This window comes from Motacilla alba, chromosome 3, assembly GCF_015832195.1.
Source record: "Motacilla alba alba isolate MOTALB_02 chromosome 3, Motacilla_alba_V1.0_pri, whole genome shotgun sequence".
Taxonomy (NCBI): Eukaryota; Metazoa; Chordata; class Aves; order Passeriformes; family Motacillidae; genus Motacilla; species Motacilla alba.
The window spans coordinates 62,198,410-62,216,053 of record NC_052018.1 but is presented as its reverse complement, the minus strand read 5'-3'; the positions used below and the strand labels follow the sequence as shown (position 1 = coordinate 62,216,053).

Below are 17,644 nucleotides of genomic sequence, written 5' to 3'. Positions count from 1 at the left end.
CATCAAAATCTGTGTGCAGTCCTGAAAATAAGAAAGGTAACATCACAGAGAAGCTAAAAATACTTCTCTCTACTGAGGTTCTTTCATGCTGACAAAATAATTCAGTGATAATTGTAGGAGCACCTGTTTTCTAATGAAAGTCAAAGCAAATTTTCTGAAAGGCTTCTACTTGAAAAGGATTTCTATTTGAAATTAACAAAACTCTTGCTGTGTTGTAAGAAGTTGTAAAATCAAGTGGATCATAAAAAATCATATGCAGTCAGATTATGCAAAATATTTAATATTTTAATGTTTAAATATCACTGTAAGAGATGAGTTACAATTGGAATTAAAAGATGTGATGTTGACCTCAGCTGTGTTTAATGAGAAGAAAAGTCTACAAGCATAGGCAGAGAACCCTTTGTGTACATATACCTGGAGTAATATATTGTAATGGAAGCAAGAATATTACCTCCAAATTGAGCTGTACCTTATACTCATGGATAGCACCATCAAAATTAAATAGTCTTGGAAGACTGTTTAAATAGTCTTATGTTGACTATAGACTACTTAAATAGTCTTTATGTTGAAAAAGAAGGTGAGTAAAAGTGTGAGTAAAAGCATTGAAGACCTTCACCAGTGACTTATATTTTAATATTTCACTAATACATTAGTTCAGAAGCTCTGTGTTAAGGCTTGCTGTTGAGCACCTAGGTTGAGACTAGCTTCATTAGGTTTCATTTACTCCAAATGTGTAACTTTAACCTGACATCTTGATTTTGACTGTGGATGGTGGGAGAGCTGTCTGCATTATTCTAGGGCAAATATTAACTGTATTCTACTTATTGCTCACAGTTGTGCAGTTGTGTTACTTTCAGAACATAGTTGCAGACAAAGATCATAGTAAAACTTAACCTGGAAATGGACACAGAAAAGGGTCCGGGGAAAAGGGATCATAATGTACTGCTTTCCTTTCGAGTTATAAAAGCATGTGGAAAGTAGCACATCAATGTGCACACACACTGAAGTGACAATGTATCCACATGGCAGATGCTTGTGCTATACTTCCTAAGAGTTTCCAAAGCCATCCAAAAGATTGTGCACCCCTTCACTTCGCATCATGGGAAAAATTGCACACCCCCTCACTTCACATGAAGTTTCAAAGCTTGTAGTTCAAGCTGACACCATCTTTAACTACTGAAAATGTGATATGGCAGCAAAAGCATTAATTTCTCCCAGAACTAGGGGAATGCTGTTATTTTTTTTCATTTTCTAAGAAATTATATTTTATATGTAATAATACAATTAATTTGTTTGTTCCACTATGAATTTCAGAAAGTAGTGCAAAATTGGAAAGTAAAAGGCCACTCAAAGACACACAGTTTGCTATCTAGAAATGAAGTTTAAAAAGACATTAGTGATACAAACATCCTTATGTGCAGTATTTACACAAGACAAAATACATGTGGGGAAAGACAGACAAAAGAGAGTGAGTTGTGGGAGGGAATTAGTTGGGGAATAGAACAGCTTTTGTGTGATGGCTCAGTTTTATGTAAGTTTCAAACTGAGTTTTCCAGAGTCCTGTTTTCCATATCAAATTAGCCACCCACACAAATGTTTGCTTCCTGCCTGCCACCTCCTGCAACACACCAATAGCAGGTGGACAAGCCATATCCTCAGCTGCAGTAAACCAATCTAGCTTTGCCAGTCTTAGGGGAATTATGTCAATTTACACCAGCTAAAGAGCTCTCATGGTAAATAATTTCCTAGTAACACTTAACTGTGAGTAGTAACTCCACCAGTAAGTAGAAGTCAGTCACCAAAAGGGGAGGAAGGAGAACCAACAGACCTGTGTTAGTGCAGAAATGCTTGAGACGATTTAGCATACAGTTAAGTAGGACTGCAGTAGCCCAGATTAAAAGCACAATTCACTGAGGTAGTAACAAAACAGCCCCAAACATACTTTGTATGTGAACACTTGCAGACCTCATTCAAGTTTGACACATTTCTTCCAGCCTCAGAGACAGGGAAGATGAAAGCCAGGGGGCTAGAAACAGCAAAAAGCACCTTTAAAGAACCAAACTGTACTGAAAAGTCCAGATAGCAGGAGACTAGTGTTCCCTGCAAGGGATTATAAAATAGAGCCTAAGGACTCCTGGCTTGCTTATGCATGAAGGGGTGTATGAGATGTGAGACAGTGAGATGCAAATAAGGTAGATGTTTGTACATTCTTCATAGGAAAATGTGTCAAAAACCCCCATGCCCATCGTAATTCAGTTATCACAGAACAGTCTGAGTTGGAAGGGACCCAGAGGAACCATTAAGTCCAGCTATGGTGTGAATGGCCCATACAGGGATCAAACCCACAACCCTGGCATTATTTGTATCATCCTCTGACCAGCTGAGCTAATCTCAGGATCCTCTTAAGAGAAAAGATTTAGCATCATTCTGAAAGTATTCTGAAGCACCTGAATGAGTATTCCAAGAATATATTCCAAGAATGAGTACTCCAAGAATAGTTTCTCTGATACTAACATTTAAATTCATTGATGTGATAACTGACTGTGCAACAGCAACCAGGAAAGAGATTTGCACTTAGTATTGATGGCAGGATTCAGTTTTCTCCATGTGGACAAAATACTTGTCAGTTTTGTCTTTTCAGTATATGGGGAAGCTGCCAGTGGCTAAATCTGTATGATGAATACAGCAAAACTGAGTATACTTCTTCAGTACGGGAGCAACGTCCTTCCCATTTGTTTCTCTTTCTGTACTGTTTAAATGTGATCAGGTGGTCCATAACTTTTCTGGCCACCTGGTCTGGACAGTGCTTATGTGAATAAGCTTTTTTCTTTTTCGAGTCCTGAATCCTTACGCTTCTTCTGGAACACTTTCCATGTTACGTAAAGGAGCTTACAGTATAATTAACCCTCTAAAAAAATGCCCCTGTTTTCAATGGAGAGTTGAACGCATTTTCTATCTATAAAATTGTTACAGCATGCTTTTTTCCCTTGGGAAGAAAAATAAATCTATGAAGTAAATCCAGTAACTATAAAAGCCCAGTATTTTTTGCTCTTCCCTCCTATTATGCAGTTGCTGGGTTGGCAGATAATGTGCAATGCTTTATGTTATTTTACTATGTAATATATTGGTCAAATTATGTTCTTGTGTATATCCAAATATGGTATTTTGGAGCTCAGTCTTTGCAAGCAGCTGGCAAAGGGAATTTGCAGTACCACAGACAACACAGAATCCTTACACACCATGTATCTGTCTTTTCCTGGGTATGGCGTGACGGTCACCCTTCCCTCATGTCTCACACTCTCATGCTTGAAAAGGTTTTATTTCAATCTCAGAAGAGAATAGGTGTAGTAATTAGTGTAAGTGTTGTGACATCACTGATAAATCCCAAAGGAGACTGGGCATTAACTACTGTGGCAGTTATTCTTCACCTTCTGCAAGAAACAGTTTCATTTCCAGCATATACACTGTAAAAATGTGTAAGAGGTAGCAGACATTTGTGGGAGATACAGGTCTGAGGCAGAACTGAGGAGCCAGAAGGAAAACAGAGGGCTGTTGCAATCTCTACCAGACACCTTTGCATGTCTGGTAGCCGGAAACTTTACTGTGGAGAAATCTGCTCTAAGAATTGTGCTGCCATAAATGTGACAATAAAACTGAGCATATTAACATTCTTCTTTGAAAAATAATGTTCTCTGAAATACAGTAGACAGAATTTTTTTTCATGTACTCATGGAGAAAAAGTATGTGTCATGATACTTTCATGTGTGTGATACTTTCTTATTTAGTGGTTGTCATTTTGCCCATGCAAATGAGTATACTTAACAACGATTAAAGCAATTCTCCCTAAATACCCTTACAGCAATATATAAATTGCTGTAGGATTAGAAATTTCTAGATACTTGTGCAAAGTCCAAAACTGCTGACCCAACTGTTAGTAAATAGGGAACAGCTTGGATAGAAATATTCATGAGAAAACGATTGCAGTATTTGACCAGAAAGCTGCTAGGGACAAAGTAAGATGCCTAATGCTGTGCAGAAACATCCATTAGCAAAATTCAGCAACAAAAGGTTTCAGTTTGCCAAGGAATGTAATGGGACCTTTCTTCTATTGCGATATTTAAAAGAAGGAAGGCCCGAACTTCACTGTTGTAATGCAGTCATGCAGACAAGTAATTAAAATTATGTATCTTAAAAGCATGTCATACTGTGTTTTTCAAATAGCTAGTTTATTCCATTGCTTAATGCATCCTTCCTAGATAAATGAGAAGTAATTTGTGTTAAGTGAGCTAAAGCAGAGTTGGAGGTCAGTAGGTAATATGTCCTAATATTGCTCTTAACACAACTTAGGGGGTTGTTAGCTCAGTGTCACACAGCATTCTCTGTGCCATTGAAAGGATCACTGCATATTTTCAGCTGAGTTCACTCCCAAGTCAAATTCCCCTTGGTGTGTGCGGCTGGTATATTACAGTGATAAAAATGACCTGATGAATGTTTGATTTAATGAATGTTACTTTAACCCCTACTGCCAGTCTGCCTTTATTCCTATATGATGAATTTTTTTGGGTAGTTTACGCATCTGCTCTTGGTTCTAGTTGCCGTGTCTCTGAGGAATCAGAAAGTCATCATTCCCCAGGTTCCTGACATTGATGCTGTGTCTGTGGCAGAGACTGTCTCAGTGCCAGAGCTTAGGCAATTTACGCTGTGCTTTGAAGCAACCAAGGGCAACAGCGATGACAACGACGACTGGAAGGTTTTCTCCTACACTGATGCATTGTTGAGAGAGCTCTTCAGCTTTGGGAAGACCACAAAAGGCCATTTTCTGTCCATCTCAGGCACACAGTGCATCCTTAAGAATGCATTGCCCCGAAATGCAGAGTTTTTCACAGGAATCTTTCAACAGCTGTGTGTTGTATGGGACAGCTTCTTGGGCACTATAGGTGTATATGCCAAAAGCACTTATCATGTGGTGGACTGTCCAGAGATCTTTGACAAAGTTATCCCTGGAAATGGGAGGCTGGTGCTGGGCTCTAACAGCAATGAAGTGAGTTCTCTAAATGGGGACATTTACAACTTCCGCCTCTGGAATTTCACCATGAATGCGCAAACGCTGGCCAACCTCAGCTGCGATGTGAAAGGAAACATTGTAGACTGGGAAAATGAATTCTGGAGTATTCCAACTTCAGCGCTGAAAGCAGAAAACAATTTGAGTTGTGGTAAGTATGCCTTGCCAAAACTTTTTTGCTTATTCCCCCCCACATACTTCTGTATTGTGCTGAACATACAACATACCAAGATAGAAAAAAAATGAGAGCATTCCCATGAAAGAAAAATAGCAAGGTCTTACCTTTATTAGAGTTTAGCTCAACTCTTACCATAAACAGAGGCTTTGAAAGGGTATGGAGTTGATTCCTTAAAGGAAAAGGACAAGCCCCCTAAGTTTGAGTTGCTGCTTGAAATGATCTGTAGATCAAAGATTTCCTAAACACTCCATATTGGCTCATACAAAAGGGGAATAATGGTCACTACCTACTAGCCTCAAATAAGATTACTGCGGTCTCTGGAGAAAAAAATGTATGTTAGCTAATTAATTACTAAATGTTTTTGTACTTGCCCTTTGGCCCTTTGATTAGCCTGAGGAGCCCATGCTAGCCTTGTGCTGTATATGCAGAGCCAGCAAAAGCAGTGCATAGGTGACAGGAAACTAGAGTAAAATATTCAATTAGAAGAGGTGGACATGAAGGAAGAGTTTGAGATCAAAATCATAAGATTTTTTTTCTTCATGATGACATATTATCAGTCCTTTTTTAACTGGTACTTACTGAAGGTGTTTTTTCCTATAGATTACTCCAGAAGATAAATTTCAATACATTTACCAACCTATTCTCATTTTATGTCTCAGACACTTGATTCACATAAATGTCCTGGAGTATTTTTTGTATATTTGACAGAGCATCTGTCAGCATTCTGAGAATCCTTAGTTTAGAAGAGAAGCTGCCATCACTAAGACATTCTAGTTTCTGTATCTAGTAGTTCTTGAGGGATTAAGGTGGCTAAAAAAGCTGCTTTGCTTGCTTTATTGTACTCATATCAAAGTGTCGGATAGTCATTCACAGCTAGAACTACTAAGAAAGATCTCAACATGCCTCTGCTAAAAAAACATTAATCAGCACCTGTGTGAAACCACAAGCAACTAGGTACCTTCACTTTTCTACCAGAACAAAAAAAGGCTGATCTGACCATGAGTGATGAACAAAAACATTTTTTCTGGACAAAAACATTTTTTTTTGGACAAAAAAAGTTGTTTCTATTTCATCGGTATAAACTGATAGATAATAACTTCCCAGAAAATCGTACTCTTTTTACTCTGTTACACCATGATGTAACAGCAACATGATGTACCATAACACTTTTACCAAACAACCTTTCTCTGTAAAAGCTACAATCTCATTAATTTGGACTGGAGTAGGAGTCTTGTTCTTCTTTCTGCTAAAGACTATACAATCCTAAGACACAAATATAGTATCACAACTGGGATATTATAGATAGAATTTTTTTCATTCCACAACTTTATTCCCTGGGATGTGAGTTATCAGTAGTTATCTTCCTGCAGCAGAACTTTATTTTAGAAAAAGTATATTTGTGTTCCTGCTTTAGGTCCAGTATCTATTCCAGTAATTTAAAATGTATCTACATATAAACATTGTTGTTGCCTCTAAATAAGCCTATGAGGAAACTGACTCACTAGCCGGTCTTTTTCTTTCCTTGATGTGAAATCACCCTCTGTGATACAGGCTTTCCTGAGCCATGGTATTCCTAAAAGAAAATTCTGGGTGCAGTGCCATTTCAAAGTTACTAATCCCAGAGATGAAATTGTTAGAATTGTCTTCCCTTCCTCCTCTGAAGTAAAAGCCTTCTTTGTAAAATCAGCCTTCAACAGGAGAGTTGATGAGTCAGACTATCAACCATGAATAAACCACTGACATTGGGGAGCTGACTCTGATTAGGCTTCATTTAACAACAGTGAAAGGATTTATGCAGAAAAGAGTTTTTCACACAGCTCCAATAATGCTTCACCAGGAAGTGGCCTGTAACTTAAAAAAAAGCAAACCAAGCAGTGATCTCAACGTATCTTTGTCTGAACAGTGCTTACATTTTCAAGGGGTATTACTTTTATCGTTTCTCAGACAAAGCTTTTACAAGAAAATTTATGGGGCATAAAACACCAACAAATTGTTTCAGATAATCTTTTCATAGTTTTACCTTTTATTAGTTTATTCCTTAGACTAATGTTTTCACAGCTGTGCAGTTGTGGTGGGGTGTTTGCATAAGACTTGACAGAATTCTGTTTTTATTGCCATACCTTTGTGCAGATTGCATGTAAAGGTATGTATACACAGCCTAGGTATCCAGACTTATTTTAAAACAAGTAACCTAGGTAATGATAGAAGTTTGGCTATTGCCCACCAGTTCAGAGTTCAGTGCAGGCAAACTGAGGAGCATTTAATCAACTTCTGGTTCTGATTGTGAAGCCTGCACTAGCTACAGCTACAGCAGGATAGGATCTACTCATTTTAAGGGTAACATGGCCACATATCTGTCCATGCCTGCAATTGTTTGTTTTTTCATGTGCATTTCATGGGTTCTTCATTCCCAAAGGCCAAAGGAATCCTTAATTTCGCTCTCAGATTTAACTCAGTGTGGGATGTGTCTGCCTGAGGCAGCTAGCCAATGTTTCAGGCTAAGATAATTGCCCTCAGTTCTGTTTATGAATAGTAGAATCAAAAAGGCTATTCCACAGGTCAGTGCATCTCATGCTGGAAAAGATGTCTCAGTGAAGTCAAAGTTCTTTTGCTGGGGGAGTGCATGTTCCTCTCCACTGGCTATAAAGTCTAGCATGACGAGCCGATATGGATGTCTGAGTTTTAGACATTTGAAGTGAGATGTATCACACAATATGTCTGTAATACAGGTTCATGGGGTCACAAGTCCTGTCAGCAAACCTGCTCCAGAATGGGCTCCTGTCTTCATGGGTCCACAGCTCCTGCCAGGAGTCTTCTCCAGTGCCAGTTTTCCATGGAGCCTCCTTCAGGCATCCACCTGCTCTAGCATGTGGTCCTCCACAGGCTGCAGGTGGATCTCTGCTCCACCATGGACTTCCATGGGCTGCAGGGACACAGCTGCTTCCCCATGGTCTGCACCAGGGGCTGCAGGGGAATCTGAGCTCAGGCACCTGGAGCACCTCCTGCCCCTCCTTCCTCACTGGCCTTTGTGTCTGTGGGCTTTTGCTCTCACACATTCTCACTCCTCTCTTGGCTGCAATGGTTGCTGTGCAGTAACTTTTCCCCCTTTTAAAACCCATTATCCCAGAGACACTACCATTGCTGCTTACAGGCTCAGCCTTGGCCAGCACATCCATCTTGGAGCCCTCTGGCATTGGCTCCATTGGACAATGGGAAAGCTTCTGTGAGAGGCTTCTCAGAGAACTGCCCCTGTAACCCCCTTGCTGCCAAACGCTTGCCATGAAAAATCAATGCAATAGTCTTCTGACTTAAATGTTTTCTAAATTTGGATTTGTTTTTTTTTAATTTTACCAAATAAAATCACAATCTTGTTTAAAATACTCAGTGAAGAAAATATGAACACCCACAGTATTTCCAGCCAACTCCAAGGTCATCTTCCATGTTACACAACAGGGTTGAAACAGAGTAGCTTTTGATATTGACTGTTTAATATTAACAAATTTATTTTGGGAGAAAAAAAACACCTCATGAAGGGGATAGTACTCTCACTTAGAACATCCTTCATGGAGTTCATAAGAATTGTACCAAGAAAGTGAATTTGCCTCTATCTCTTAATCCATTAAAAAAAAAACCAGTGAAGTTTAATATTTGTTGAGGATCATTTAAGATTTGTTGTTTTAATTACACCCTATATTTGTTGGCAACACATGTAGTGGTTTGTGTGCCAACACATGTTGGCAACACATGTGTCACGATACAGTTTCTGTGTCAAAGCTCCATGCTTCTTGTTCTTGCATCATAGGAAATATTTTCTCAGCTATCTTTACAAGCCGATGGGTGGTGACTATTTAATTTTTGCGGAAGGATAGTGTGTTTCCTGAGAGAACCTCATTGACTCAATATGATTCTGAAGTGGTAAAGCAAAAGCCAAAAGGGCAAAATTCCTAGTGAGTTCACATTATGCCAGAACTCTATGGTCCCATTGTGTTCAACACAGTGTGCAAAAACAGCTGTATCTGCAGCTGAACCTCTGGGATGCGTGAAGTGTAATTAATGCAGTTGCATCAGTTCTTTTTCTGTAGCCATTCTTAGGTGCCTTGGTTTTGTCTCCAGATCATCAAAGTGTAATGCTTGTTGTTATGAATAATTCTGTAGAGGTACAGACTTACAACATTATCTGTTTGTAAGTCATGCATACCAGCATATTAATCACACCCTCGCCCTGGGCAGAGGAGCAAGTTTAATCACTTTTTATCTGGTTGGTGTCTGTCCCAGGCCGATTACTCACAAGTGTGTGCTGGGTAGCCTGTGCTGCAGCAGCAGAGCATGGTCGCTCCTCCAAGGCACGCCTTGTTATGAAAATCACATAAATCCCGTGTCCATACTGACCCCTTTGCTTAAACCCGTTTCACAGAGCACACACAAGCTGCATTCCTTTAGTGTGATGTTATTCAGTGAAAGCTAAGAAAACCGCGGGAGGATACGTGAGTGATTCTAACTTGCAAGTCAGCAGGGTTTTCAAGGATTCCTGAGCAGCAACAGAAACTGAAAACTTGTAAGTCTTGTAGGCAAATGGCAGTGTCAGTTTTGCCACTGAGAGAAATTAGGAAGAGGAATATGTCATTGCACAATACAATGTGTTTTAGGCCCAGTAACTAACCCTTTCTAAATTATTTGATTTCTCCTTTTAAAGGCTCATATCTAATTCCCTCTTCTTCAATTGAACCAACCAGTTGTGCAAACCTAGGAAGCCTTTGCCAAGGTAAGAAACCCAGATCCTTTTCGCAGTTTCATCTTTGGGAAATCTTTATTTGCCTCGGGGTTTTATTCCATTTCTTTTTTATTATCGTTTATAAATGGGTGAGCAGCAATAAAAAATAGCAAGGAAAGGAATTATTTAGTCTCATCAAGTATGTGGGTGTCCTGTCCGTACAATATGTGGAAAAAATGTGAACATCCCTTGATAATACATTTTCCAAATAGTCTCAATTATATCAAAGCTGAATTAACTGACTGCTTTAATTTCTTTCTCCACCTCTTTTCCTCCAGCACATTTTCTCAGGAAAATATTAACCAGTATAAGTAGTAGGTAAATCTGTAAAAAAAAAAAAACAAAAACCAACCAAACAAAAAAAAAACACACCAAGAAAAAACAACAGATGTAAATAAAGGAACTAGTTTTTATTCAGGGTTTTTTTTCAATAAGATATTTTGAGGCTAGATACTTTGAGATTAGCAGGTATAAAATAATTACCATCAAACTGCAAAATTCAGCAGCTTTTAGAGAAAGAAATACATGCTGCAGCACTTAGTGATGGATTAATAATGTAGTAATGACCACATATAAAAATTCATTAAGTGTTTTTAAAGGTCAGCTCAGTTGAATGCAAGGAATAGGTGAACCCTACAGATCTCCATATCCCATGAATCAATGGGCATGCAAGGATGGTTAATTTGTACTGTTCTTCTCAGATGCTGAAGTTCTATAAAAAGTGCTTGACGACATGAACAACATTAACCCATTTCCATGATGCCTTCATGAACCCCGACCTTACAATGTGTTGGCATGCTATGTTAAACTTTAATTACAGCAGCAACTGCACCAAAAATATCTAGCTTTGTAACCTCTTTCCAGCTGAATGATGGAAGAAAGAGACAGGAGAAAATAAAATGTAAGAGGAGAACAAGAAGTCTCAGAACTTTTTCAAAACCAGTATTTTTAAGTAAATCAGATTTATCTTAAAAATAAAAGAGGAAATGCACTCTACTTGGAAAGCCAGTAAGAGATCTATGACAGTTTTCAGTGTACTTTTCCCAGATTTTCCTGAGGTAAATTTGGTTCAGGTTCTTTGAGCATATTGTACTGGTCTCCATGGGGAAAGTGAAATGCCATTAACATCTATAATCATATTTTAAACAGTAGGCATCATATTCACAAAGCAGAGTACGATCTAAATACTGGAACTCAAACAGTTTGGGTAAATGAGGCATCCACAATTATTCAGTATTAGTCTTTTTATATGTAAAGGGTATCACTGTATAAATATATTTGTCCATTCTTTTGGAAGATCTCTGAGTGTTTTCCTCCATTAAAATGGCATGGTATGGAAGGGAGAAAATATCTTTCATAACATCAGTGAATATGGCTACAGAAATGGACACATTTTTAGCTGAACAAAGCTGCTTTTCTAAAAACCTCATCCTTTGTCCCAGCTTTATTAACTTGTCTGGTAGATATTGCCTCTGATAAAAGATGCTGCCTTTCAAACTTGCCTTCGTAACTTCTTAGACCATCAATAAAGACTTCGATAAAGACTAGGAGTATTTTCATGAAGGTAATACTCTTTCTTTCTCTGAAAAGTGTTTGGTAAAGTGTCCCTTGTGTTCAGTTTGTCACTTTGGAATACGATGGCAGATCAGATTTATCCCACTCAGCACCATCATAATTATTGTCATAATAATGAAAATCATAAAAATATGTCTGTCTGTTTCTGTCAATACCACAGACTTTGTCTAAACTGAGAGGCCAGTTTGAATTCCTTTGTTTGTTGGGTGTTGTGCAATAACAACAGTAAAATAGTTTGTGGATGCCAGGTTATGTCAGCTATGTCTGATGAAAGAAATGATTTCTCCATTATGCTTAGTAAATTTTTTTGTTCATTAGATGCCTACTTTAGCAGCATTGGCTGTAAGTCTCAATCTGTAAAGAGCCTTGTAAATTATTCCTCATACATTATAGCTCCGAAGTTTCATGGAAGAGCTTTTTTTTTTTTTATTTCAAGGTGCCACTTCATATGCTCACTTTCCCAGTTAGAATATTTTTGTTCCAATGTCCAGCTTCTCCTTCTCTTTTCCTAATTTTTTTGAAAATCTGAACATGAACCTGCTCCCTAAGCTGTGACAAGTTTGTGACTTTTGGACTCAAAAGGCTGGATAAATCAACCTAGCAAAACATAAAACATGTGATTTCTTGCCCAAATATAACTGCTTAACCTTCCTAGGTTGAATCTTGGTCAAAATCTTCCAAAGTCATGTAACACTGGGAGATTTTACCATACCAACCTTCAGATTTTAAATAAGGGTTTTCAGGAAAAAAAAATCTATTAGTGAATGGATTTGCATTCCCTGGGACTTACGGAACAAAACTAAATTATTTTCCAAACCATTATTTGAAAATTTAGTGGCATGTTCTTTGAATTCTTCTAGCACATATACCCTCCCAGTCCATCGTGGGGGAAATTTGTGGTTTTTGTTCTTCCTCCTAATTTTGAAAAGTGTTCAGCTGATTTTGTGGAGTGACTCCTGTTGGTGTCAGTGGGAACAGTACAGCTGAGTTTCTACATAAAGCTTTCAAAATAGGTATTTTACTTCATCTGTTCCAAGCCTGATCTCAATTCTCTTCATTGTTTTGGGCTCAATGGAGTTAATTGAATCCTTATATGAGTGTTTCAGTTTCTCATTTGTTTGTAATATTCAGTCTTTGAGGAGAGGCAAAGATTCTTTTCACAAGCAGCATTCTAAGTGCATGCATCTTAGAACTTCCCCATTTTCTGGTCTTCACACCACCAAGGGTCTCATGAGAGGATTTTGAGTTTATGAAAGGAGTGCAGGACTGATCCTGCAAAACTTACACTGGCAAAATTCCTACTGAAGTGAGTGCAAGTGAGGATTGCAGGACTGGGGCCTCAGTTCATATCTATTCATCACTTTGTACAGAAAAAAAATAATGTGTTTTTTTAACATTTATGGCATTGTGTGTAGATGGTTTCATTTTACATTGTCATGCATTGTTCCCATTTTGTCTTACCTTATTAACATTCATATTTCATTCAAGTTCACCTCTTTCTCATCTTTATTACCAGCTACTGTAAATGCTACTACTCCTACACCACCCACTGTCACCACTAACATGCCCGATACTAATAGAAACGATAAGCCAAACAATGGTAAGAAATCCTGTGTTACATTTTTCCTTGTACTGTGTCTAAAGCAAATTTGTTGTATTTTTAGGTGTGTTTTTCCTACCATCATAATGTCAAGGGTCACGTCTCAGTTCTGATCTCATTTAGGCTGAATAAATCAGGATTAAATCTCTGGACCATGTCGGAATGGTGTAAATGAGAACAGAACCAAACTCAGTGTTTATTTGTTTCGTGTTCACCTGGCTCTTCTGTGAAAGGGACTAACTTTGTGTCACCCATTGCATTTAATGATGGAAAGAACAAGGGAAGGGAGAGGGATGTTTGGAAAGGGTCCGAAAAGAACTGTGCTGTTGAAGGCTTTCAAGGCTGCAGATTGTCAGACATTGTGTAGCTCCTGCTTGTGCAGCCAGGGTGGTAGTAGGCTTGGATTGTCTGCTCCTCACTAGTTCCTCGCCGTTCCTCAGGCGCAGGAGCCAAGTGGAACCATTCCTATGGAGCAAAGCCACTTCCACTGAGTCAACAGAAATCTTTCCACTGACTTAAAGAAGAGCTGGATCAGACTTTACTAGGGAAAATGTTGACAGTATCAGATATCGTTTACTTTTCATTTAGAAAGATTAAGGGAAAAAATAAGGTAGTAAATGAACCTATTATTAGCACAGGAATAAAGCCAGGATTTCTTTTGAGGCTTTCTCAAATTCTGTGATATCACTGTCTCCTGAAGACTGAGCATCATTTTGTGAAGTGCTGCTAAAATATTTATTAGTTTGTTAAAGCTCGTTGTTAAACACAGAGATAGATTTTGCCAATTTTCATCACAGGCTTAAATGTATATTTTTTTAAGATTTATTTTTTCAGTGTACTCCACAGAAATAAATTAGAATCTGGGTGGGGTTTGTGGTTTGGTTTTTAGGTTGCTTTTTTTTTTTGGTTGGGTGTTTTTCTTTCCCCAATCCATCAGTTGTTACTGTAGGATTTAAAACTCTTGAAGTATTTTTTCTCTTGGCAAATATTTATTGTACACTGGCAATCAGGCAGTACAGTGCATAATGTGAAAGAATTTATCTGAATCCAGACTGTTTGGTTTTAATAAGCTGTAGAAGTAAGAAGAAAATATTGAAAATTTCTTCCAAGTAGTGTTTGCTTCTTTTTTGTGGAGCCACTCGCAAATGTTCACCATGAGCAGTTAACTCTGTTTTTTTTAATGACAGAATGAACTAAATTTTATTAATATTAGTATGAATAAAAAATGGACAATTAAGTCCTTTCTCTAGCTTTGAAAGTCCCAAGAAAAAGTAGGAAGACTATGAAAATAAGCCAAGTTCACTTATGGTAGAAGCAAATTAAACTTTCACGCAGCTAACAGGCATCATTTTCCACTCTTGGTAAGTTGATTTTTAGACCAAGAACAGAGAGTTAAGTGACATATATTTTCTTTAATCCATTAACTATGTGGCTTGCTACACACAGACCTGCAGGAATTCAGACTTCCTGCTACAGTTATCTTCAGAATGAAGAGAAATTCACCTGAATTTTCCCATTCACGACCACAGAGGCAGCAAGAATCTAAGATAGAAGGGATCAAAACAATAGGAATTATCTCAACCCCAATTATTTGGCCAGTGAAGCAAAGGCCCCTGCATTTCAGTAAAAATTCAGCAGATGATAACCCAGAGAGAAAAAACCCATACAGCTTGTTCCTTACAACTTTGTCCACACCAGCTTCTTCTGAGGAGACTGGCAACAAAACCTGGTCTGCTTATACAGAAAACATCAACCTGGATTATACTGTAATGAATCAGTTGCCAAACGAAAATATTTTGAATTATTCTAGAAGTCCATTCCATGGTACTTCTGGTGCAGCAGATGCAGTTACAGAGCTGCCTGTGAATGCAGCAGTTCCTCATCTTCCCAGCAGAAATCCCAGTGCAGAGCTAGCAAGGACTTTGGCAAGTAGGCTCCATCTTTCTGACTCTGAGCCATCGTTCCACTCTCCCATTAGCAGCAGCAGCAGCGGCACTGCTTACGAACACAAAAAAGAAACTTTGTGGATTTCATCCTCCAACAGCGACACGAACAATTTCATGCATACAAGCAATGTCTTGGAGCCTGTGAACTGGTGGAATGAGCCTGTATTTCATCATCGTATCACCTCGGATGTTCAAGAAGACAGACATCATTTTCTTTTTAGCTTGTCTGTACCACCTACAGATGAGAAGCCACCATTCCAGAAAAGTAGGTTAGATTTGCTAGACTTGGCACCTGAAAATTTTTACCTGGAAATGGTAGAAGGCAATGCGGACAGGAAAACGTTTTCTACACTATCAGCAAACAGTGAATTTCAGTTTAGAAAATCTGTGCACATTAAGGAACATCACTCAGGAGGCATTACAAATTCAACCTCTGTGGAGATTCTACATGCAAAACCAACAAGTTTTTTTCAGAACATGAAAAAATCATACACAAAATTTATGCATGACAGCCAACTGACAAATTCAGTCCAAGGACACCGTAGAGAACTATTAACATTTTCATCATTTCTGGTAGAACCAGGCTGGACGAGCTCAGCATTTAAGCATGTTGTAACCCTGCCTGTTTATCAACAGCTGTTGACTGACACATATTTGAAAAGTGACAGCATATTTATATCTAGTAGTAATTACTGGTCTCATTATTTACAGCATTCATTATACTTTCAAAATCCAAGTGAGACCCTCAGAAATGGAGCACTGGAGAACAATTTGGATGCAATTCGTGGTAGTAATGAAAATGAAGAGTCAGCTTTTTCCATATTAGAGCCAGAGAACATGAATCCAGTTGCTGACTCCTGGGACAGAGATTACTTGGATTTTCCAACAAAATATGTAGACATATCCCCCTCTTTAAGAGCAAGTTTCTGGACTCTTTCCCATCATTTGAAAGAAGTATCTCAAGTGTTTTCTGGGGAGCCATCAGAAAATTTATGGCTCTCATTTAATAAACTGCTTTCTTCCCCAACAGAGAGATTGCTATCCATTAGTTTATATTCTAATTCTGACAGTATCTCTGAACAAACATCTGCCATTAGATTTTTAGGTCACAGAGCTGAAGAAATTAATTTCTCTAGTCATGTATCAACTTTGGAAACACAAATCTTTAGTTCATTTATTACAGGCATTTCAAAGAGGATTTCAGAAAGTGAAATTGGCTGGTCAATATCACAATTGCAGTCAACAATGAGCTTTGCAAACCTAACTGTGACTTCCAACAGTGAATTTTATTTTGATTTTCCTTTTCCTTTCCTGGAAGCACCTTCCATTCAATCCAATGTATGGGCACAGGTAAGCCCTTTTGATCAGGTACTTGAAAACTCTGCAGATAGTTTGCACATGCAAATTCAAACTGACATAGTAAGTGATCAAACTGACATGACTTTCCTAAACAATAGGCATCAGCCTGTTTCTGTCTTGCCAGCACATTCAGGAACTCAGCCTTCTGGTTCAAGGGATAGCCGAGCTCCTTTCTTGATCAGTACATCTGGGACTCAGGTTACTTGGAGAGTTAACAGTTTGACAAGCAGTACAAGAACACAGAAAACAAAGACTCAAAGTCTTCTGGAGAATGACGCTATAACAAATACAATTGATAAACCAAGAAGTAAAGTTCAAAAAGATGCAGGTATTTTTTTAAAAAGCATCAGTTCAATGAGTTCTGACTTTTTTCCAGTGTCTTTGGAATTAAGGCAGTTTCTTCATTCAGAGCCCAAATTCAGAGACAGTGTAAATCCTAACACCTATTCCACACCTCCACTCCCACAAAGTTTTCAGAATAATCTTGATGCAATTTCTCCAACCTTGCTCCCTCAGTGGAATGCAGAAGAGTTGAACTTGCCAACAACAGAAACACCAAGGAATTATCTAACTGTTTTAGGACATAACTCCACTGAAAATCAAGCAGACAGTCCAAGATACTCTCTCTGGGCAGTAGAACAAGAAATCATTGACAATGATAGAGTTCTGACATCAACAAACATACCGAGGCTCTCTGAATGGAATTCAGAAGGGGAGGTGTACGGACCCTTTAGCAGGAACAGAGAAGCAATATCTATCATTACTGCGAATGCCTGGGATTTTGAAAATGCTGATTATGGACATCTTGCAAATCTCTCTTCTGTTCTGGAGTCATCAAGAACTGCAATAATGAATGATGTGGCACCTTTGCCTTCTTCATACAGCAGAGATTTTATTCAGCACAAAGAGACCATCTTGACAGGCACTCTGACAACAGCTGCAGCAGCCATCCATCACTCCCTCGTGCAGATGCAAACATCACTTTCTTCTGTGACATACCATGAGTCATCAGTTTCAGCCCATGTTTATTCCTTGGCCAATTTACCATATGGGACAAGCCAAAACAGCACCTCTTACCCACCGCTGAAACAACTTATTAGCTCTGCTGCAGTCTTTTTGCCTTGTTTGTGTGACTTCACTGAGCTGGGCTGCC

General features: G+C 38.5%; 1 protein-coding gene across 9 annotated transcripts in view; it reads left to right on the top strand.

Annotated features, from left to right (window-relative positions):
- Positions 1-17,644, top strand: part of ADGRG6 (adhesion G protein-coupled receptor G6) — a 111,076-nt gene that overhangs the window by 43,912 nt on the left and 49,520 nt on the right. For 8 of the 9 annotated variants that reach the window (XM_038131048.1, XM_038131052.1, XM_038131049.1 and 5 more), the window contains exons 4-6: positions 4,593-5,213; positions 9,934-10,002; positions 13,103-13,186. In XM_038131048.1, the coding sequence (XP_037986976.1) occupies positions 4,593-5,213; positions 9,934-10,002; positions 13,103-13,186 (774 nt within the window). The remainder of the gene's footprint in view (positions 1-4,592; positions 5,214-9,933; positions 10,003-13,102; positions 13,187-17,644) is intronic. The other variant, XM_038131054.1, reaches the window with a different exon arrangement.